General features: G+C 35.6%; 1 protein-coding gene across 2 annotated transcripts in view; it reads right to left on the reverse strand.

Annotated features, from left to right (window-relative positions):
* LOC138700080 (uncharacterized) overlaps positions 1 to 19,055 on the reverse strand; it is a 433,777-nt gene that overhangs the window by 46,246 nt on the left and 368,476 nt on the right. For both annotated transcript variants that reach the window (XM_069826395.1, XM_069826394.1), the window contains 2 exons: positions 10,483 to 12,445; positions 4,012 to 5,339 (listed from right to left, as the gene is read on the reverse strand). In XM_069826395.1, coding sequence (XP_069682496.1) covers positions 4,012 to 5,339; positions 10,483 to 12,445 — 3,291 coding nt within the window. The remainder of the gene's footprint in view (positions 1 to 4,011; positions 5,340 to 10,482; positions 12,446 to 19,055) is intronic.

Consider the following 19,055-nt stretch of genomic DNA (forward strand, 5'->3'; position numbering starts at 1 on the left):
GTGTGAAATTGTATTTTTCTTAGTTATTTAACGACGCTACATCAGCTACTGAGTCATTTAGTGTCGTTGGAATTGGTAAAAGCGAAATGGTTTCCTTGCTATAAAACAAAGGGAATCTAAAATTAATATGAGCCTATTATAACTCTGTTGTAAAATTCGTAAATTATTACGAAAATATAATTTGAAAATTATTATAAACAATAGTAGTAATTAATAGTGCAATTGTAATCCATGACAGTTCCTGTCGACTTGTTTGCATGATGCAAGCGTTTGATTGTTAGCACAGCGAATAGGGATTATAAAGAATGGACACTTCGCGTCGGTACCTTTGATGTAGCCGGATTGATTTCAATGACCTTCAAGCCAGCTAAAGCGTGAGATTCTGCTTTCTCCCTAGAGTTGGCGCTGACATCACACCAGCTAGCAGTCGACACAGCGGAAATATAACACATATAATTAATACATATAGGTACATTATGTACTCAAATAAAATAAATTGGATCCATAAAATAATAAATCCGTCATTAACTGTAATGTCTAGACTCTAGAGTTCTTTATAATGAGAGTTGAGACGTTGACCCCAACAACAATTAAAATAGGTAATGGTGTGATAGCGCTGAAAATGGAAAAAACAAAACTCTTACGAGAAGTAAAACCATATACCTATATTATATTATATACAAATATTAAACGATTTCGATACTTAATTTTATAATATATTATATTATTTTATAATATAATTTATTATATCTGAAATAAAAAATATTATTATTACAACTAGTTTGTCACTGAGAAATAAGGAAAAGCCGTTAACTTGAATTTATTTGAAGCAAAGCGTTACTGGGTTATGCAATAAGGTAGGCGATGTTTGGATCCTGTGTCTTAACTCTGTTCTCAATTATTATCTTAGCCTATGCTCGATTACACTAACCTCTAGCGCTTGAAAGTGGAACTATACGCTGGAATATTAATTTTAGAAATTTCATAACCAAATCAACCACCTAAAAAACTAACTAACAATACTAAAGTTTTTAAATAAAAAGGTAAACAAATTAATAAAGGAGTAGGAAAAATAATTCAACTAAGAAAACTACCGCACAGAGAAACAAAACACAGGAAATTTCGCTCAGTGTCCATTCTTTATAATCCCTATTCGCTGGTTAGCATTTCTTTTTAAATTGTCCACCACGTTGGAATAAAAGGATAGAATTCATTAAAAAAAGACTGTAATTTATTATTCTTGAGCAGAATAAAACTATGAATGTAGTTGGATTGTCATTGGTTAATTGAGCATGAATAATTTTAGGGATTGGCCGGAAAACGTCAACGTGGAGTCAGAGCCTGATTTAGGCAGGAGCCTATGGTGCCTATGCTCAGGGCCTCATGATCCAGGAATAAGCTTTATTTAAGTGAATTATGCAAATGGAATAGACAGCAAATCTGCCGACTGAAAATCAGAACTGAGAAAATAAGTAATTAGTACCTACTTAATTATTATGTTACAAAACGCATAAAATATCATTTTATTGTTTTAAGTTTAGAGTCATAAGTTGATTGCAGAATTTAATGTGTTCAGTTGACTACCATGTACAGTTTATTCAAATTGTAACAGTGGGCGTATTTAAATAATTAATAATGAATTAAGCAGCCAAAGTCAACAACATTGTCAGTTCTCATTGTATTCAGTGTTAAACCAAGTGCCTAGTGCTTGTGTTTCTTGCACCTTATCCAATTTTTGTTGGTATAGGACCATTATCGGTGTGTAGTGATAGTGTTGAAGTGTTTTTGTAGGAATTTCCATAATTAAAAATGGAATTCCCAAGCCAATTTGAGTTAGGAGCCATTAAAAGAAAACGGAAAGCTATTGAAATTCAACAACCGGAAAAAAAACGCTGATCATTGAGCAAGTATGTTCGTTCATATGTTACTAGCAGTAACTCCTTTATCCAAGGGACCTGTAGTTTCAAGAAGTTAAGAATGTTTTAACACAGATTAATGAAGATTTTGGCATACAGAGACAACAATCCGCCACAGTTACTAAACTGTGGAGAGTCAAGCTATTTTTTTTTTTTTGTATAAGCCTAAGCCAGAAATTAGGAAAAATGAACATTCCTTCTAAATTCCTGAATTACTACACTAGAGGAAACAAGGGACAATATAACCAATGCAATCAGCTTTGACCTGTCTTGTGGCCACACATAATCACTGATTATCATAAGGAACCACTTCATTTTTAATTATTCTTCTCAAAATATAGAAATATTAAAAACCTCTGTGAAATAAATACACAGTCAAAGGAGATGGGTGATAGATAGGAGCCTCAGAAAGAAAATTAAGCTCCGGGCCTCTGAAATTGTAAATCAGGCCATGCGTGGAGTTACTTTGTAAGAGTTCGGGTCCATTGAGAACCACACCTTTACTCGCTTCGCTCTGAAGAATGCTTCTATGATTCCGTTAAACAAATACGAAGTGCGTACCGAAAAGGAAGTTGTCAGATTTGTGCCCACTTTATAGAAGAAGAAACTGTACAAGCATTCCTCTACGTGTCGCAGGAACACAGTATTCATATTAATGTGAAACAATCGCAATCAGACAGGGAGGAGTCTTAGAGCTCACTGGCCTGTCACTTCCATTCGGCCTAGGAACACACGTGAGCAAACCTCAGTCACATAAGCCTTCATTTGATAGTGTCATTGTTATTGTGTTCACCATATCATCATCATCATCACCACCACCACCACCACCACCATTATTATCATTTTCACCACTTAATGGGTTAGGGAATTCTCTATTCAGCATTAAATGTATATTTTATTTCAAGTTTTTTTCTTGAATATTCCTGTCAGTTACGTTATCAATATCACAGTTAAAATCACAAAATTAATTACATTTATATGAGGTTACGTCATATCAATAGCGGAATTGTTTTATTTCATTTCTTGTATCGTAGTATAGTCGTATTTTTGCCACTCATTATTCATAAGGTAGTCACACAATATGATTGTTTTACATACATTATTAACAGTAGACTATATTTTAAGAACTAGTTGTAAAAGTGTAGCTTTATGCAAGATTGGGTCCGATTACAACAAGACCGCAGGGAATGTTCTAAAACCTACGAGTGCCATATAGCTACTTTTGCAACTAGTATACGATACTTTATCTACGTGTTGTGTATTTTGCTAAATTACAAGAAAATTAATTCGTAATATATTTAAAATGTCTCTTTTTATATATTATCATCCAGGGTTTCCTAATAACTATATTACAGCAACGTAATAATCAAGAAACATTGTTGCTGTTGTTGTCGTCGCCATTTTAGATTGATATTGCTAGGAAGGTGTTATAACATTTTTATAACACGTTTCTATTTAAAAATATGTAGCAACGAGTGTTTTACTTTACACGAGTATGTATGTATGTATGTATGTATGTAGTATTACAGATATTTTAATAATTTTAGTATGGTATGTTTTAGTATCTATTAGCAGTAAGTGGCCAAAATTTTAATTTAATGTGTGCTATGATAAGTGAATAAAGTGTACCTAAGCACAGATGTGTAGTGAATTTATATAAAAAATATGTTTAAATTTAACAATTAATTTAAGGGTGGGATTTGCACTAGATTAACCATTATTTTTTTCATTTTAAAGCTTAATATGTATACATATATCAATAAAAAAATGAAATAGCTGTGATAAATAGTATTACATTTATGACTGCTTGAAGATAGGCTATTTTTATCATTACTTTGCAAGCGATAACGTCCAATTCCCCTTAAATACTTTACGTTGAAGTCATAGTTGTGGTTATAAGAATAACATCCAATAACAAAGACCCGTACAAAAGGCTACTAATTGAGTTTCCTCATACTATGAGTAGGTTTTTATGTTGGTAGGCTAGAGTCCGGAAAGGAACTATAACGTAATGTTCCACTTCACGTACTGGTTTGGAGTACGGGAAGAAGTAAAATTCGATATAGTATGAAACAATATAACAAAACGTACATACCTTCGAAAAGCATCCCTGTTTCTGCCGCCTGGCCGGTGGGGAAGACTGTCTTCACGAATATCCCCATGTTACCCTTGGGAGAGTCCCGGCCGCCGACGATGCTGAAGCCCAAAGACTTCTTTCCAACTCCTTTCTCAAAGACGACAGCGTGCAGCGTGACGGGACAGTTGGCGGCGCCGAAGCTGGGTCGAGACGTGGGCGACGAGAGAGGCGATCCGTAGCTCATACCCGTGGAACTGCGACGGCTCTTCGAGAGCTCGTGGCTGAGGGATGCGGTGCTGTGGCGCATGGACAAGGGGATGCTTGGCGGAGACGACACGGGCGAACACGGACTAGACATTGCGACTGAAGAGCGATGACGCAAGTCCAAACCCGAATCGGGAAAGGATGCCCTCTCAAGGGAACCCAAAGGTCTCAAGATCCTACCATTAACGGAAATGTTTCTACGGTTCTTGGGAGAGCTCTCGTGAACTATGGTCGAATCAGAATCTCGGAAACTGAGGTGAGAATTCACGACGCTTTGCAAATCTTCTTCGAGGTCTGAAGGATTATCGACATTTGGAGTCTTCACGAACACTTCATCGTCGTCACAGTTATCGCGAACCTGATATTTACAATCACTGCTGTCACTACGAATGAAATTTTTTGCTAGTTCTCCGTCATTATTGTTACTGTTGCATATTCCTGTATGCTTTGTACTGGGGGAAGAATTTGGAAAATCACTATCATCGAAGTCTCTATGGCATAACGAATGGCAATCTCTTTGTACTACCGTTTCATTGATTTGAGATCTTCTGTTCCGTAGCCAGAGATCTAGCTTCCCCGGCAAAAGGGTTCTGGACGGCACTGTTCGCGAGATTGACCCGTCGATGGAGTGCCTCGCACCGAGCGACTCGTCACTGGCAGGAATGTTCACACCATCACCCAAATCCTCGCTTTTGGACCAATAGAATTTGGACATAGCAATTGAGTGGCCAACTGCTGTCTCTCGATCGCTCTTTGTAGCTTCGATGTGCTCCGTACTGCCTGTGGTGCGAGAAGTTGAACTTCCATCAGTTGTGTAACCAAGAACAGTTGACCTTGGAGACCAAAAATTGTTTTGTGACGGTTTTCTTTCCTCGCTGATATATCCATTTGTTTCTGAAGGACCTTCATTATGTTCATCTCGTGCTATGACGATGTCAAAATCAAAACCACCTATGGGATTCGATGGGGATGGCGGCAAACACTTCTCTAAGGTACTCTCAGCCTCTCCCACGGATGTCATCCCACGCAGAAGGCAGCCATTCACATTAACTATTTCATCTCCTACTCTCAAACGCCCATCCCTGTAAAGAAATCAAATACTAAATAACGATGGTAATGTCCATTATATTTTCATTCAGCTTACTTTATTTTATAAAAGATAATTCTTGAAAAATAGTAAATATTGTAGGGCTTGAGAGTATGGACTCTTCTCTGTATAAAGCCATATAGATAATACAAATTTGTACAATTTTCAACTGAAGATTGGACATAAAAGAGGCCAATATCGTTGAAAATAAGTTTTTGAAAAAAAAATGTATGTCCCTGACTCACTCAAAAAAAAAATTGGTAAGTCCCATTGCAATTTTAATTAGGCAGCTTCTCCACAGACGAGAAAAACTTATGATATAACATTACTAGCTGGATAAAAAGCTGTATCCTACGGTTTGTCTCTTTGGCACTTACAGACTCTTTTTACGTCCAATCCTCAACTTGTACGGAAATACAGCTGTTTGATTGTATAGCATATTTTTTCCCTAAAATCCAGAAAAGATTTAACACAATAATTTACAATATACAAAGATTATGACTCGTTATCCTATTAAATTACACAATGCTAGAATTTAATTTAGTTTAACAAGCGATTTCAGTAATTTTTTTGGTTGTTTATCTGATGACGCTGTATTAATGGGATTGATGATGATATAAGGCCTAGGATTCCCCATAGATTATCTGACATTCTCCTTACGGTTGGAGTAAATCTCGAAAAAAAAAACTAATCAGAATCAGCGCACGCGGATCGGCAGGCAAACACTTCAGCCGACTGAGTAACGCAGGTGGCGATTTTAGTAATAAAATTAATTCATATTCATTCTGTAATGAGTTCGATTTTTCTTTATACTTTACATTAACGCATTATCACAAATTTATTTTGTGAAAATACAATGACAGAAAATGGGGTCATAAATGATTGATTTTGGAATAACATCTACAAAGTGAGTTTCATATGAATTGTGTAATTGTAGACTACGTTTCACAATCTGAGATCATTTCTATGTCCATCCTCGAAGAGTAAACTTGCCCATTTAGACATGAATAACCTCCCAAATGAATATAATTTCCTATGTTTTATTATCCTTCTAAATATTCAATTTTTCCTTTTCCATAACCTCCTAGGTCCTGGAGTATAGTATACTACACTTCATACGTGCATCAGTTTCAAATTTTCCACGAGGTAGAATCATTATCGATCAGCTCTTTTCTGTGCTTGTTAAACTTCTGACATCTCTTGGGACTTGCAGGAAGCACAAGAAGATCGATTCAATCAGTGCGCGTTTCAACTATTTGTAAATGAAAATGCCGACCAGTAAACCAACTCCAAGGCACCGTAGGATATGCTTTCCAAGTAAGTACAAAGTAAACGTTATAATTTAAGGGTAAAAAAATTATCATATAAGATGTATGGGCAGAGACCGGAAGTATAGTCGCCTATAATATATCTGCATTTGTGCCTTAACTGTAACTTGCAGAATTTTTTCAGCATTTTCCTGATTTCAGTAACTTTTTTGAAGTGTAGAATTATATTGAACTTTAAAAATAAAACAAAAAATGTCTCAGGATGCAGGAGGATGTCACTATGGCATTTCCTATACCTTATTGTATAAAAATCACGCGAACATTTAACCGAACGGGTAGAGCATCGGCTTTCCACGCTGGTAACTCGGGTTCGAATACAAAATATTCGACGTGGAATTTGTGGTGGGAAAAGACTGTGTTCGACGGTTAGTTTTTTCGGGATACTCCCGTGTTCCAACCGTTATTCCACCATTGCTCTATTAATAATCAGAATCATCTTACTCATGCACTGTAAACCATCTTCCATTGGCAACGGTATGCGACAAAGAGCCTACAATTACGACGTGTTCTGAGGAGGGGAGACAATCGATTAAAATTCATATAGCAAGTCAACATCTGTCACAAAAAATTATTAGATGTATGCTGCAGGCACTATACCGACACGAGAGTTTCAACTCCATATATCAAATTATTAAATCGTCCCTAATTTCGACCACTACGAACGAATAATTAAAATTTGTTTGAAGAAACGTTTTGATTATCCAACTAAATTAATTTATTCTAAATTTAATGTATTTAATCTATACTAGTAATAAATCTGTAGCCGAAATTTTTTTGATAATTTTCGATTTTCCAAAAATAATTGGTCCTAACACATACAATTAACCACCCTGAAACCGAAAATCGCTTTTTTTAAATTTTTGTTTGTATGTCTGTCTGGATGTTTTTAACCTTTTCACGCGATAATGGCTGAACCGATTAAATGAAAATTGGAATGTAAATTAAGTTCGTTGTAACTTAGATTATCGGCTAAATGGCATTCAAAATACTTTATTTGAAAAGGGGGTTATAAGGTGGTCTGAATTAAATAAATCGAAATATCTTGCTTATTATTGATTTTTCTAAAAAATGTTACATAGCAAAAGTTTCTTTAAAAATGATTTACGATAAGTTGTATTCCTTACAAAATTTTGATAGGACTGATATTTAATGAGATAAATGAGTTTTAAAATTAAAATAACCCCATCTAAGACGGTGCAATGAAATAAGAACAAATGACTTCGTCTATAAGGGGCCTTGAACAACAACAATCGAAAAAGGGCATTGGCCAACAACAATTGAAAGCTATTAAACACAGCCTGCAGAGAATGTTTCTGTGTTTGTATGAAGTAATATCGGAAGCTAAATTAACCAATTTGTATAATTAATTATTATTTCACTATTGGAAAGTGTAGTTTCTCTAGATGGACATAATGCTATAATGTTATTACAGTAACTTCTGAATAAAACGAGGACAGGTAAGATTAAAATAGCTTCTTATGCACAGAAATTTGATAGGCTATTTTGTACATACGTTTTCTGTATTTCTTAAAATAATATTTATGTACACTCATTTTAATCTCACAGAATTAACGAACAACGAGATTGTATTGATTTAGTATGCAGTAATAGTACATTAGCTTTGCAATCCATTATTTTATAATTCAAATTTTAACTATGCTCAATGGAATCGTGTTAAAATACATAAAATATATATGCAATAAATGCAATGCAAAAAAAAAATTGGGTAATGAGCCAAGCAGATTATGTTGCGCTGTTGTAAAAGTTGTTCCTTCTCAGATTCAAGAACCCCTACAACAAATTAAAAACTTACTTATCGGAGTACATCTGTTATCAACGCACTTTTTATACAATATAATATAATATAATATAATATAATATAATATAATATAATATAATATAATATAATATAATATAATATAATAATATATAACATAATATATACTAATAATCTATACTAATAATAAATATGTAACCGAAATTTTTCTGGTAATTTTCGCTTTTCCAAAAAATGTTTGGTGTTAACATGTATAATTATTCATCCTGAGACCGAAAATCGCTTTTTTGAAATTTTTGTTTCTATGTCTGTCTGTCTGTCTGGATGTTTGTTACCTTTTCACGCGATAATGGCTGAACGGATTTCGATGAAAATTGAAATATAAATTAAGTTCGTTTTAATTTAAAATTTAGGCTATATGGCATTCAAAATACTTCATTTAACGGGACCTGAGTTAAATAAATCGAAATATCTCGCTTATTATTGGGTTTTTGTGAAAAATGTTAAATAACAAAAGTTTCTTTAAAAATGATTTCCGATAAGATATTCTATGCAAAATGTTGATAGGACTGATATTTAAGGATATACAAGACTTTTAAAATAACAATACAATACATTTTCACCGTCGCCTCAGATTGTAGCGTTGTTGTTCCTGCAGTAATTCCTATGTGCAAAATATAAAATTTTTGAGTAAGAAAAAAAACACATTTATTCATTCCATGGCAATGGTACATAAGAGATCGTGAATTCTTACATTTTCGAAAGAAATAAATATAATTACATATCACAGTTTATGCTGTATCACTGTTTAAGTTATTTGAAGGGTTCAGAACCATAGTGGGCCAAGCGCCATTTAGTGAAGACGTGGAAAACGATGGTTAAAATTAAGTTATTACCATAATTCAATGGAAACATATAGCAAGTAATATAAAGTTTACACATTAAAACTAAATGATATGTCAATCTTCATTAACCTATGGTTGCATGTAATAACAAATAACAAATAAGAAACACGTTAAAGGAATTGTCATTGCACCAAATGAGTGCTCTCTAGACCAAAATAATCGCATTTTAATTATTTAAATACAATTTCAATTAAGTAACATATTAAACGATTTATCCTTCTAACAAACACGAATGTTCCCTGGATCAAACGTCCTATTTTAATTATGTAATTACTTTATATTTATTTCTAACAGGTGCAGCGGAGCGCACGGGTACGGCTAGTATTGAATAAATTTATAAATATACTCTGTTAAAATTGTATCATAAAAATCGTAATAAGTTTATATTACAGGCACACAATCATGGCACAAGACGAAATAATAATTCGACATTAGTAAAACCTAAATGTTTGACATCTGCTGGTCTAAAGCATAGCATTAATTTTGGCCCTCGGTTGCATAATTCTTTAGCTAAATTACACCCAGAACTTCTAACATGTAACCCACTAACATATAACAAGAAAATTAGAAACGTGTTAGTGTCATTAATTTGATTAAATAAATTTATAGCTTATGTGTATGAATTAATCAGCCTATGTTATATTTGTATTCCATAATTTTGGAAAATATATTTTTTCATAAATTGTCCTACTTTATTCTCGTACGATATTATTCTTCTGTATGTTAATATTATATTATATAATTTCATTGCAGTTGTAATTTTAATTTTAGATCCTATTTTATTTAATTTTATATATTCCTATTATATTAATATATTATATTATATAATTTCACTGTAGCTGTAATTTTAATTTCAGTTCCTATTTTATTTCATTTTGTATATTCTCTTATAGACCTATTAATAATATATCTGAACTGCGACCGAACACGAGCGCTGCTCATTCGGTCCTCCAATTTTGTTAATATTACTGCACCTCCTTTTTCATATTGATACTATTATTTTATTTCTATTTCTATTGCTGTAGTTATATTCTGTATTCTGTACATTTAAATTTAAATAATAAATAAAAAATTATATATAGAACAATTCTGCATAATAATACAATTGTATGATTTATCCAACTATACCTTACTGCAAGACCGCCTCCATCAAATTTTGAGATGAAGAATCGTACTGCTGCAGAATTTATATTGTTGCCAGTGGGTTCTTGTACCAAGTGAATTCCTAGAAGATCGTCTTCTTTCGTCTTTGAAAGTTTAACAATGATGAATCTTCGTCTGTGTATTTCTCTACAACGTCCATCATTCAACGACGTTAGAGACGATGCTTCAGGGAGTCTTTTGCAAGTACCCACCATGTCAGGTCTTCCATTTTGGATTGTGTTATAAAGCTTTCCTTCGTTTAAATCATACGAATTTTCCATAGTGCGCAGATCTGCGGATCCACTGGAATGCCGGTGTGAAGAAAATAGGCTGTCCTGACTTGGAGTTTCCTGCGAAGGAGATGTCTCTTCCAGCAGCTGCGAAGTCAGAAACTGATGACGACGCATTTGATTTACATCATCAATTGAACTTAAACATCTGTTCTGTCGCTGATAATATCTCCCAACAGAACACTTCCTCTCCCAAGGAGCCAGATGTCCCTGAGTGTCTGCAGTTCGTGCATCCTTGCTACCGCCGGTTGTATGAAGAGCTGTAACACTGGATGATCGCGCCCAGTTATCACGACGATGTGGCCGATCTTCATGACTCGGAGTCATGGATCGTGGTGGTATTGGAGGGGGCTCATTTGCTGGAATTTCACCGTGAGGTTTTCCACTGTTGGTTTCAGTGTTTCCTACCTCAGAGTCGTGGATAGAACCAGAATCCGAGCTTTCGTTTGCTATAATCCCGCTGTCTCCGTCCTGGTCTGGAGCCATGTTAAGACACTTTTCACTGTTTCCAACTTTGCATAGTGATTCTTCACCGTGCCTAGGGCCATCGCTATCATAACCTGATTCATTTGAGCTGACATAATAATTGTTTGCTAGCGGCTGTTCTGTCTTCTGTACTAAAGACTCGTCCTCGACTTTGCTACTTTGGTACTGATTTGGAGGATGAGGATAATTATATTGTCTCAATGATGCACACTGTACACTATCTTTCCTTCTACGTCCTAATGTGTTTGTACCTTCGAAAAGAGACGAGGTTTCTTCAGCTAATAATGCTGCTGGAACATATTCCTCGGAATTTGCTCGTAATCTGTAGGCTCGTTCGGAGGTGGTTTCGATGAGAGATCGTCGGTATTCAGGAAAACCTTCTCTGTTTGAAACTCTTCTTCTGTATTGCTGATTAATAACGCTTCCGCCGTTTTCTTCTGGTAAAACCGATAATTTCGACCTCAGAAATGCATACGGAAAATGAGCTCTTTTATTTCCTGCAGCTGCAGCAGCCATTGGGCACGGCAATCCTGAGCTAATTCCAAGACTCGCTATGTTGTCGCAGCTTCGAGTCTTTGTGGGTATATAACTGGGGTCAGCATCAACCGATGGAACGCGACTTTTGATGTCACATGCAACTTTTCTCAAGTCCCTTGACGCCGTAGATAAATCTTTTGTACTCTCTGAGCATTGCAAAGATAAGTCCAATCCGTCCGCTGGGTCTTCGCCTTTGACGTAGGAGGTGGACAGCTGTGAAGTGGAGCTACTTTTGAACAGAACTTTTCCTCCAGAGAGAGAAGAGTTTCCGTACGTTATCTCGAGTCTCTTCGGACTCGAATTCAGAGAACCATGGTGCTTGGAGGTGTTGAGCATACCGGTAGAACCCATTCTGATAAAGAAGCTCTTAATGGGTGAAGGAGTATGCTCTGTTACGTCGCTGAGAGCCCTTCTGCGAGTGTTCTCTGTGTCACTGGAGACAGAGTTACTGCAGGGTGGGTTGGGTACCGACTCGGACGCACTGCGACCGATTCGCCAAGTTGACTTCTTGCGGAAACTCTCTCCGCTGCTTACTGAGTGCGTAGGGGATGGAGACACGTTCAAGGATTCCCTGGAATCTCCTCGGCGTAGAATTTCTAATTTCCGCCCCATCCGTCGACCCCAAGTAGAGATCACTGTAAAGAAAATAATTAACAATGTCAATACAAAATTATTGCATAATTAACGGTAAATATAAATTGTAACGCAATTTAAAGGACAACCCTGCACAATCTCGACTGGAACAAGATACTGGTAGGACTAGGCCTATGTAATATTCAACGTATAAAGATATGAAACAATGCACCATATTTACATTTTCAAACTTATATCATTATCAATAAATGGAACGCGGGTTATTCTATAACAGCATTGTCTGTGATAAAATGTAGGAAAATGTTCATCACTCTAACCCACACAATTAGCTGTGTACGAACAAATTATTCCCAATTTTTTTACGTTTCAAGTCTTAAGGATATTACATTCCAATGATTCTATGCAATGGAATGTTTGTCCTTTATAAAATGATTTAGTTACAAATTAATTGTATACATAGAGGGTCCAGAAGAGGATCGGGGAATTTTAATGATCATTTATCTCTGTAATGGTATATTTCTTATACTATGTTGGCGACATCATTTGGTCGGCCCAATAACTGATTTCTCAGTCTCGCATGTGTGTTTCTGTTTCATATGTATGTAGAGTTTGTTTTGAACGATGTGGCAGTTGAAGAATAGTTCCCGAACCGCAAGCAGCCTCTCCAAGGCTAGTCGGCCATTAACGGAGAACAGGTGGAATTTTCCTTTTAACTTAAATAAAGTCAGCTCTGTGGAGCGTAATAAGATAGGGAAATTACTGGGTCTTTGTTGGTTTAAATTTCCAAAATTCTAATTTCGGTAAAGCTTCTTTCCCTCGATTGTTCGTTCATCATGTATTTAATTTATTGAAGTTAAATTGGGCCGACTAGACTCATTTCAACTTGACTGAATATTGTTTGATTCATAAGCATTTTCACCACGTGTATTAATTTATTTAAATATTATTTTATTCATTATCATGATTTTCACCACGTGTATTAACTTTACTTAAGTGCTGTTTGATTCATTATCAGGTTTGGCCATACTTTGTATAAGTATACAGCAATGAATGAAATTGAGTAATCATTATTGCGGTATTCTCCGAACATTGTTGTAATTATTGTAACGTAATCAATCCCACCACTTTGTTAATAAATTTTATCTTAAGCGATCTGACTCTGTTTAATCGGCTTCTAAGACCCAGTTGTACGAACACGGAATAAAGTCCTGTTAAAATTAATTCCATGGTTATGAGAGAAATGTGTTGTACAAACTCTGAATAGAGAATTAGACAGAGGTTATCTTGGGAATAAACTATTCCATGATTTCAGTAATTTTTAAATTTTTATCTAGAGAATAAAATATAAAATGTCAGCAGCATTAGACCTGAATCTCTAATACTGAGTCTGAATTATCATATCAAGTATTTATAACAGTGCGGAAACAAAAGAAAGTAAGGACCAGACTTTATCTATTAAATGAGTATAGCGATGAAGAATTTCTGGCAAGATCCAGTCTAAAAAAGGACATTGCTTAAAGCGAGCTGGAATTAATTAATCGTGATTTAGAACATTTGCAGACAGGTAAAAACAGTTCACATTTTCATCATTGTAAAGAAATTCTAGTTTTTTAAATGGCAAAAATTAAATTTTAAGCAAATTCATAAGGCAATATTATAATATCAATATTACGTTCTGCATTATATCACCTCAGTATAAATTCCCATGCCTTTTGTTTAAAAGTTATGGCATCAGGTTTTGTTTTCTACCATGTTCCTATCTCAACTAGCTTAAATGTATCTTTTATCTTATAATTTTGATTTCTAATTTATTTTTATTTATTCATTTCTTTATATTAAACACATTACATTATGTTCTCTTGAATAAGTAATGTTCTGTTGTCCCATTAATTTTCTTCGAATTTAATTAAGGTTTAATAGACTCAACCTTATCATGTCTGGTGTCACGTTAATATTTTTTCGTGACAACGTTATGGTAATTTTTTTTCTAAATGAGCAAAACATAAGAAATGCATGTGATTATTGGATATTACCACAGTCTAGTATATACAGCCACGAAGCTCAATACGTAGTAAATGAGCATCCATAGATAGTTGCTAACCACTAGGATCGTTACCATCTCCTCATCACAGACAATGCGAAATAGTACCTGCAGAGGCTATTGTTACTAGTACCCTCACAACTCAAGCTTCGTGACTGTATATACTAGGCTGTGATATTTTTGGGAATTGTTCTATAGGCAGCCTCTATGGCTCGAAAATATATGTAGCCTTCAAGAGCGTGCTGAATGCCAGCATGTTACAAAGATGAGTCAAGTACTTCAACAATGTGATGCTTATATTCCATTAGGTACACTTAGCGGCAAAAAGAATGAGCCGACTCTTGGTCGATAGAAATGTTAAGTCCTATCGCGCGGTTCACTCGTGTAAACGTAACCCAGCGCAAGGCATTGCTATGGCGTCACTTTATTGAAAGTCTTCCGTCTATAATGTAATAAACCTTACGAGCACTGTGTGGCCCAGTGGTAAGAAGTCTGAAATCCTTGCTAGAGGTTGTGAGTTCGGCTCCTGGTACGGTAAAATTATTTTTTTTTTATTTTAACTTTTACTTAATTTATTAGTTTAAATGTGAAATGACATTTGTTTATGAACTTCGTTATGCCTGCCTTGTAAAAATATTATTGCCCATCACCTGTGGGCTCTTAATAGGTGAGACCTGGTCTGTATAAACAAAAATACTTGTTTCACATCCTAAAAAAAACGGACGCATATCTAACACAAATAAATAATTAAATTAACAAAAACAAACAATTTGTTAATATATTAACAAAACAAGGCTGTGGTGGGGACTAGTAATCTCGTCCACAAACCACCTGCGTCAACATCTGCCCTCATTCTGCGCGGGATGGAGTCCACAAGATTATGGAACAGGTCTAAATTCTTGGCCATCTTCTCCTTTGCATCTAGAACTCTGTCCAACAATTCCTCAGGTGTCCGAACTGGTGGTTGTTCTGCCCAATTAGAGCGTAGGATCCTTTTGACTGCAGCCCACAAATTTTGAAACGGATTCATATCTGGTGAATTTGGAGGCCAGTCGACTGGGTCGACATCACGCCTCCACGTAAACCATCTTTGAACCCGGTTGGCGGTGTGTATCGGATGATTATCCTGCTGGAAGAAAAGTGTTCCTTCTGGATATCTTTTTCGGGAGGAAGGGATCATTACATTTGCCAAAATGTGTTCGTAGACTTCTGCCGTAAACAGACTGTGGCTACGTTCCAGAAGTCCTGGCCCATCGTATGACATCCACCCCCAACACGCGACCCTCACGCGAAGCGTATCGGCGGTCATTCATACAATAAACTAGGGCAGTACTATCATTGCTATTGGAGACAATTACCTCGTCGGAGAAAATGACATTTCTCCAATCAAAGTCCCATCGGATAGTAGCATACACAGAATGTTACTGGAGACAATTAACTCGTCGGAGAAAATGACATTTCTCCAATCCAAGTCCTGTCGGAGAGTAGCATACGCAGAATAACCTATGCGAACCAGGGAAATGAGTAATTGTTTCTGTGCCATCTTCAAGCGTAATGACGAGACAAAATGTTATATTAACAGATAGCAGTATTGCTTGAAAGAGAGAGGGAGGTTTATTATTTATTAGAGTTTGGGCATATTCTAAGATATATCGCACGTAATTATAGCTTTGTGAGACATATATGATGGCAAATTTGTAATAAAAAAAGACTGGGGGGGATTCGAACCTTGAGCTACTACTACTAGTAAATTGTTCATTATACTAATGCCATAACAACTTATGCTACTGCAACGGTTTATATCGGTTCGGCATAATACATGGTTTTCCTGTTCATATTCGCTCCGGTTGATTTTATATTTATCAATTTTATTATTATTTCACTCTTCAAGGGCCCTGATGTATCTAGAATCAACCCACCATTCGATTTTATTACATATATTAGCCTCTTAAACAAAATACAGCAAATTTAAATGATTTAATTATGTGTTACCTAGTGAACTACGGCGTTGACGAGACGAGCATGCGCAATGTATGTCTCTGGAACTTAGAAATTGTCGGCCGGCCCATTCTTTTTGCCGCTAAGTGTACATACAAGGTCCCAGACGAAAGACCTAGAAGGAAATAATGACCAATTGCATCTGACAATTTTTCCTGACCTTACGTGTTCAGATTAACTTCTGGTTCCACTTACGGTCCACTTTCTTCGAGGATAAAATTTTTAAAACAATTAGGAATTCGAAAGGAAGTTCCCTGCGCTTTTCCATTAAAGGACAGAGACCTTTGGTACTCAGACGGAGTGAAGACATTGTTTGAAAGAGTCTCAGAAACCTTAGATATTAATAACCTGTATTATGAAAGTCAAATATTTTCAGTGTTGTAACTGAGTGAAGTATAAAAATGTTTCATTATGCATTTCATATTCGACAACCTATATGTTACAATTGTTATAGAAATCTTCAGACTTAACGCACACACAGCCTGTATGAAAATAGTAATGAATTAAAGAGTTCGCATAGGCCCTAATGTTTATGCTGCGTTTATACCAATACTTATATTATCATGCTCTTGTAATAAACAATACTTTTCTGAAGTCTTCTTTGTCAGACGTATCAGGAAGCTTGGGCTTGGCCTTGTGCTTGGACATTAGGATGGGATTTTACACCCCTGTGAAAACTGATAATAATAAATATAATAAAATATACAAACTCATAAAATCTATTGAATAGTGTAGCCTTGGACTCAATAACGAAGCAAGTGTTACTTTGAAAGCATTAAGACAAGATTACCGATAGGTATTAGTTATTCTAAAATCGCAACAAATGAATTGTACTAGAAAGAGAACACATTATAATCTTTAGTTGCCATTTATGAAAAGTTACCAGACGTGCACTTGCACTGAAGACAACCTCTTCCAATCTGGCAATTGCTCAAAAATAATTACAAAATACGCCTAACCTAGGTTTACGGTGTTTCCTTGGAAGTCAGTCAGCGGAAAGTTTGTCCCAACAAAGGCCGTGTCTTACGATGCATACATGCAGAAAACAATGTCCTCTGCCAAGCACTGGGAAAAATTAAAACAAATATTTTATGTGTAGCTTATATTTTATTCTACTGTAGAAACAAAATTAATATACAAGGTGATTCAAAACCTCTGCGAAAGACTCAGAGGGGTGATAGATCTAACAATAAGGAATTCTTTTTGTTCAACAACCTATGTCTTTTGACGCGTCGCGTCGTTTTGAAGTTACCGTTGAAAAGGTTCTTGAGCGTGCGTACGTCAATGTATGTGAATGTGTGCACCCCTGTTTGTTTGTTGAGATGTTCGTTTAGACGAGGAGGGTTGTTGTTGTTGTTTGTTTACATTTAATGTGCAATACCTTTCCTTTCATCAATTGAGAATGGATGTCTACACGGCCTTTCACCAATGCGCCGGGCAAGAAGAGACCCATCGTCTCGAAGGCGCTGATAAAGTCGAACAAACATTGTGTGATGAGGGTGATTTCTGTGTTGAAACTGTTGTTAGTACATGTGGAGAGCTCTTCTTCCGTTTCCGCGAGCCTTCCCATAACACATTACCATGTCGACTAACTCGGGAAAAGTATAGACATCCATTCTCAATTGATGATTAGACTGAACTGAACGGAAAAGGTATTGAATATTAAACGTAAACAAACACCAACAACAACCCTTCCCGTCTCTTACAAACATCTCAACAAACAAAACAGGGGTGCACATATTCGCATAAATTGACATTCGCCCGCGTAAAAATATTTTCAACGGTAACTTCGAAACGACGCGACGCGTCAAAAGACATAGGTTGTTTAACAAAAAGATTTCCTTATTGTTAGAGCTATCACTCGTCAGAGTTTGTCGCGTAGGTTTGAATCACCCTATATGTGGGAACTGTATCAAAAATTATATCTAATTATTATTTAAAACTTATTTCAATAATATTTCTTCGATCCTCCTGTTATTCTCGAAGTGCCAAATCATTGCCGTGATGCCTAAAACGATTCTTCAATTTTATATTTACTTCATTGTCTTTCTAGGTAATGCCTAGCAATTCTTACTTAATTTTCAATTATGTATGTACCATGTTAGTAATTAACCACGACTTCATGCACTATTCATTACAGGCAGGAGTGAGGTGAGTTGGTAAACCCGTTTTGGTAAATGGGTGACAAAATTGGTGTATAGTGTACATAATTAGTCATAGTTTGCTGTAGTGAACTGTAAGTGAACGTACTAACAAGCAGCAAAATATTGCATGAATAAATTACTGACTGAATGAAGAAGTGAGTGGGTATTTGATAGGGAATGAGTGTGTAAATGAACGAAAGCTTGAAGAAATGGCTGGATGAGAAAATAAGTGAATAAGTTGCAGTGAACGTGTATTACTGCATGAATAATATCCTCTTTCATACATCAAAATATTATCGTTCAAAAAATGTTGTACTATTCACGTTTGTAAAGTACATTACAAAATCTCGAAAATTGAAAAACTCTCCCTGCTCGTTTTTCAAACTCTTAATCGATTTTGTAAAAAGCACTTCCCTACCTTGTAACGTAATATACTATTGTTTTATTTTTCATAAATAGGCCTTGTGG

Source organism: Periplaneta americana, chromosome 5 (genome assembly GCF_040183065.1).
Source record: "Periplaneta americana isolate PAMFEO1 chromosome 5, P.americana_PAMFEO1_priV1, whole genome shotgun sequence".
NCBI lineage: Eukaryota > Metazoa > Arthropoda > Insecta > Blattodea > Blattidae > Periplaneta > Periplaneta americana.